The 5,926-nt window shown below is 40.6% G+C and overlaps 1 protein-coding gene across 1 annotated transcript; it reads right to left on the bottom strand.

Moving 5' to 3' along the window:
- Window positions 1-365: 365 nt before the first annotated feature.
- Window positions 366-2,898, bottom strand: htr1b (5-hydroxytryptamine (serotonin) receptor 1B). The gene has a single exon (XM_034675325.1). It carries the CDS (start codon window positions 2,479-2,481, stop codon window positions 1,366-1,368), a length of 1,116 nt encoding a protein of 371 aa, XP_034531216.1. The 5' UTR covers window positions 2,482-2,898; the 3' UTR covers window positions 366-1,365.
- Between the last annotated feature and the right edge of the window lie 3,028 nt (window positions 2,899-5,926).

The following is a 5,926-nucleotide window of genomic DNA, read 5'->3' as shown; positions in this document are numbered from 1 at the left end:
TTTGCATGTGCATTCACATTGCGTGCGGAGTCTCTCTCATGACTTATTGAACTGTGACAGCCACTGACCACACAGGCGCTGTCCTCCTCTGCTCGCAGGAGAGCAGCAGAGACAGAAAGGGCAGGGAGGTGGTGGAGAGATCAGATCTCATCTGATCGTTAAAGAGAAACACGAGAGGAGTGGAAGGGGAGGCACACACATCATCTACTGCCAGTCACATCTGCAAGTGCATCAAGAAGCTGGGGGTTTCCATGTTGACATTGCTCTTACTACAACATTAGCTGAAAAATGCATTTACTTTTCATTTAGAGGACATTTTGATATCTTGATTCACACTGTTACAAAAATCTCACTCAACAAATATGCAAAATAAATAATTTAAAGCCTTTATTGCACAGCATCTCTGAATCTGAACATATCATTTCCTGAACAACAAACCTTTGTTTCATATAATGCTGTCACATCCTAAGCATTATTGTTACAGCCCTGCAGGGCAGCCTCTACTATTTAACTCTGTGGCTATAATCATAGGATGGTAACCTTTATCACGCATGAACATCACATACTCTACATACAGATTTAATGGAGCAGCAAACAGAGCCACACACAGTAAAACAAGGTGCTGTTTGTTCTGTTAAATTGAACTGACGATCATCCTTCAGCTCCTCAGTGTAAATATCAGACACAGTTTCTTTGTTTGACTCTGATATGAACATTTTCTTTCAGAGTGTGCACCCTAAAAAAAAGGGGGAAACCACACAGAGGAGCAGCAAGTGGTCCATGTGCCATAATAAAAATATATCCCATTGTCACCATTTCTCAGAGAATACACACTGCTGACATTTAAAAATAGAGCTATCTTGTTTGTGCACACAGTGGAAAAAGGAGCCTTGGGTATTCTGCCAGATTTGTATACTTTTGACTTCTCGTTTCAGATGTCCGTGATCTCTGCTGCTTACTTATTAATGGGTCAGTGTGGCTTGGGAATAACGTGCGATGCATTGGTCTGACTTGCCAGTCCAAGAGGGAGTTTACAGAGAATAGTAACAACCCATCACTGAATTTTGGATGTAACAAAGCTAATCAGCACTTTTTTTAATGCAGACAATAGGTGATCACAAAATTTCACACTTCATTTTCACATTTGGTAGATTAAAAAGTGGCATTTTCAATTTCCTCACTGGATTTAATAACCATAATGGACATTTTTTTTAAATTCTGCTTTCATAACTTAAAGCTTAGTCTCAAAAATTATAAAAATGGGTGGCATGTATCCTCCCCATATTCTCACTCATTTTTTAGCTTTCCATATCCAAAAATAAACGCATCAGTAGCTCAAATTAGAGACTAAAGAAAAACCCCTTTTCACGACCTGCAGCATCTGAAGCACACAAGTTTATGGAAAGCCTTCTTGAAGTCCTCGTTTGCCATGGTGTAAATGATGGGGTTTATGAGGGAGTTCAGGTATCCCAACCAGGTGAAAAAGTCAAACAACTCAGGGTTAAAGCACGTGTCACATGTGGCCACCACAAGTGTGTAAATAAAAAACGGCAGCCAGCAGACGATGTAAGCGCCGAGGATTATCCCCAAAGTCTTCGTCGCTTTTCTCTCCCTGGCTGCTGAGATGCGCTTTTTCTCCAACAGCGCGTCAGACACTGTTACTTTCACCTGGTTCTCGCTCGTTGAAGAGCCGGTGTCGCTGGACGGAGGGTCGTGCCTCCCGCACTGTAGTGAGGCTGTGGATGTTACAGATCCAGGGGAGTTGGTGACCAGGTGCGCGGAGGTGAGTCTCTTCCCCACTTTCTTTGGGGACTGCTTCAGGATCCGCTTCCGAGCCTCAACGTAAATCCTTCCATAGAGAACAATCAGCAGCAGGGTGGGGATGTAGAAAGCCCCAAAGGTGGAGTAGATAGTGTAGAAGATATGATCCGTGTTGACGCTGCAGCTGGTCAGCTCCTCCGCCTTCACCTGCCTCCAGAAAAGCGGCGGCAGGGAGATGGAAATGGCGATGACCCAGGCTGTGGCTACCATCCCTGCCGCTCGCCCGGGCGTGCGCTTTTTGGAGTACTCCACTGCATCTGTGATGGCCCAGTACCTATCCAAAGCGATTACGCACAGATGGAGTATGGATGCAGTGCAGCATGTAATGTCTGAAGAAAGCCAGATGTCGCACACGATCTGCCCCAGAGTCCAGGTGTGGATGACGGTGTACAGGACGCAGATTGGCATCACCAGGATGGACACCAGCAGGTCCGTGATGGCCAGAGACGCGATAAGAAAGTTCGCTGGAGTTTGCAGCTTCTTTGACTGGGAGATTGTTGCGATGACGAAAGCGTTGGATAAAGTTGTGGCGAGGGTGAAGACGGAGAGAACTACCGCCAGACTTATCTGATAAGCGAGACTCTCTGTGATCCCATCCTTGGTGGATGCAGCAGTAATAAAACTGTCATTGGTGGTGTTAATCGGCTTGGTCGGCTCCATAACTTTTAGTCACTTTAAGTAATATTTGATGTCATCTCCTGGTATGTTTTCAAGCGCCCTTTCCCTTGATGAGCGTCGCTTTATCCATGCCATCTGATCAGACTAACGGAACAACCAGTCTGCGGTAAAAACCTGATTTCCATCCTTCCTTTTTTTCCACGTTATACCTGTTTTTTGATGTTCAGAAGTCATACTGTAAAGAAAAATATCCATTCTACACTCTTTAAAACTTTCCGTATAGTGGCCATAAACGCGTCTTCTGTCTTTGGGTTGACTCAAATCACATTTAGAAAAGAAAAGATTTGTGCGTAAAAGTCAAGCAGTGCTTCCTGGTGTCCAAACATCTGGGAGGATGTCACAGATAATCCGCATATAGGACAGAAGTTCTCCGGAGCTCTGTGTATGCGTGTGCATGTGTGTGTGTTTGGCCCCCTGTGGATGAATGCTGAGCCAACCCAAAGTCTCAGTTTTTATACAGACTCTGACATCAAACAAGCACCGCTGATCACAGCCTGGTTTCCTGCTTTCTGTCCATGAAGAGAAGGCTATCTGCTGGGTCATAGTGCCCAGTGTTTCTTATTAGTCACATATTTAATCCTGAAACATCGGGATTTAGATTTGAAGAAGACCTTGAGAATTCTATTGTCACTGGCACTAAGTAACCAGTATCACTTTGTGATCAGTCAGAAGATCACTTAGAATATAGAAAGGATTTTCAATTTGTTACTAATTTGTTTTTTAGTGATGATGGTTTTGTGCAACTGCTTTCGGTTACCAAGCTGTGACAGATATTACTGACGTTTAAGGCATTAGTTACTCAATCATTATACATAAGGAACAATAACCTGATCTTAACTCATAAGTTGCATAATAAGATATGCATTTTCTTATATGGTTTATAGCACACAAGTTGCATATTATGTGTTTGTAATTTATTCAAAAAATAAATAAAAAGTCTCCTATGGAAATGTATTATTCTTACCATCTCGTATACATCCATGTATAGGTGATCAAAATAGATTTTACTATTTTGTAATATAAAGGAATATTTATACATATTGTAGGTGTTATAGGTTGTATTTTTATCGAAGCTCATATAGTTGTTGTGGTTGTAAGCTTCAGTTTGCCATGAACAAATCTCAGTTCACCAGAGTGTACAATGATAACACATAGATAAAGAAAAAAGATAATGGATGGATGGTTGGTTGGATGGATGGATGAATGGATGGATGGATGGATGGATGGATGGATGGATGAATGGTTGGTTGGTTGGATGGATGGATGGATGGATGGATGGATGGATGGATGGATGGATGGATGGGTGGATGGATGGATGGATGGATGGATGGATGGATGGATGGATGGATGGATGGATGGATGAATGGATGGATGGTTGGTTGGTTGGATGGATGGATGGATGGATGGATGGATGGATGGATGGATGGATGGATATATGGATGGATGGATGGATGGATAAATAACACATAGTGAACACTGAAAATTCCTGATGCTATAAAGGGCTTCATAAAAGTCAACAAAAAGTAAAAGAGAAGGCCAAACAGACCTTCGGAGAGTTTGTAAGACTATTCTTAAAAGAAGCTGGTTCAGATGTGCTTTAAGCAATACATGTCTAAGTGTTGCATTTGTCTCACTGCAGTCCAATGGTGCATTTACAAATGTCAAATATTTTTTAGTGTGTTAAAGTATTCAACTCCTTAATAAACAAATGTTGTTAAGTTGCATTAAGAAGGATCCCTAGGATCATTTAGGTTAATTAATTTTCCATCTTCAGCCATAAAAATCCACTTAGCATGATGCTAAAAAGCCAAACCTTTCCCAATTAACTGTTGATTTCTGACTACTGCATTTGTAAATAGTTAATAACATCATCAGTTATGTCTTCTGGATCCCACTGTAATAGATGCCACCATATATATCACATCTTAACTCCATATAAGGAAAGAGTAATATGCATTTCATCCTGACATCATCAGGACCTTTAGTGTGTGATAACATCTGTCACTGAAATGTAGCATTGACCCAAAGCTAGCTATAAGTCTTTTCAGTGTTTGAAGTCAGCACTGAAGTTAAATATGTGCGCTTGAGGCCGCTGTTTTCAAGTCATATTCAAGAGTCTGATGATACTGACTGGTTTATTATTCCAAAATAGTCAGGACATGTGCATGCTACACATGTGATGTGGACATATGACGCGCAGTCAATATTGGTCTCAAGATGTAAGAAAAGCACCCTGTTCAAATTCTCCCTTCTAGTGTAAGCTTTAAAGGTTTATGACAGTTCAAATACTGTTCAATTCAGTTCAAATACTGATTATAACAGTTTTAAAAGTAAACAAAATACCCTCATCTTCCAGCAGATTTAAACGTTTATTACAGCAGCGTAATAACTCTAAATGGTTCACATGTTTATTACAATGAATGCATTTTAACAAAAGTTTAAATGATTTTTAGACAGTTTAAAAGTTCATACAATGGACAAATATATATGGAGTACAATATTCACTGGTTCTTAAGAGCAAAACATGGAGAAATGATCTTAATTTATCAATTTAATGTACAATGTCAGGCTTTAATCTTTGCCTTCATCAGGTGCTTTTCAACCGCAGAAACTTTCCCCAGGAAATAGAGACTTTTTTTAATGCATTTTCGCGGCAGGAACTTTCCCCAGGAATTACTTTTAGGAACTATGTGCTTTTCCACCGCAGGAGCCAGGGTCTAAATTTCATTCTGGGATATTTGATCTCCCCCTGAAAAGCCCTTGCTTGGGGGGTAGTACTTTTCAAAGGTCCAAGAACTATGGGGGACAGGGCCTGCAATGCGGAACTTTTCTGATCAGTAGAGTAATAGCAGTATTTTTATTTCACCCACCATCCACACTAACATCCAACACAACTGTGATTGGCTTGGTTTAAAAGCTGTGCAACAGTCAGGACATATAGCATGCTGCTACACATGTGATCTGGACATATGGTTAAGATCATGACCTGCAGACCTCAGTCAGACAATATTGGCCCCAAGATATTACCCCTTCTAGCATCAGTTGTAAAGGTTTACTTTACCAAAATCTGGTTTCTTATAACAAAGTAAGTCCTAACAACGGTTTAGAGTTGATAAAGTTAGTTGATAAATACCCATATAAAGAGGTTCCAGCTAATAAAAAGGTGTTGTGTGGCTTTAGTTACTCTTTAAACTCCCAAAAGAAGATGATGCAGAGTGTATTTCTGTGCACGTTTTAGCCATTTTACCATTCCTTCAAATGCTGAAAAAATAAACACCTTGATTATCGTCTTTGAAATCAGGTTGTTTTTGATGGTACTTACGTAACTCTGTGATTAAAAGTTCAAGAGAATTGCATAATGATGCCTGATACCGTGACCAGGCATGTCTTATCTAGTCTTGTGGTTCAATTTGATTGTGAAGTGTAA

The sequence above is a fragment of the Notolabrus celidotus genome, chromosome 22 (genome assembly GCF_009762535.1).
Source record: "Notolabrus celidotus isolate fNotCel1 chromosome 22, fNotCel1.pri, whole genome shotgun sequence".
Taxonomy (NCBI): Eukaryota; Metazoa; Chordata; class Actinopteri; order Labriformes; family Labridae; genus Notolabrus; species Notolabrus celidotus.
Note: the sequence above shows the minus strand (reverse complement) of the source record. Positions and strands in the feature narration are given on the sequence as shown.

Excerpts from the sequence above, each read along its gene's own strand:
- htr1b (XM_034675325.1), bottom strand. The coding sequence starts at position 2,481 with ATGGAGCCGACCAAGCCGATTAACACCACCAATGACAGTTTTATTACT.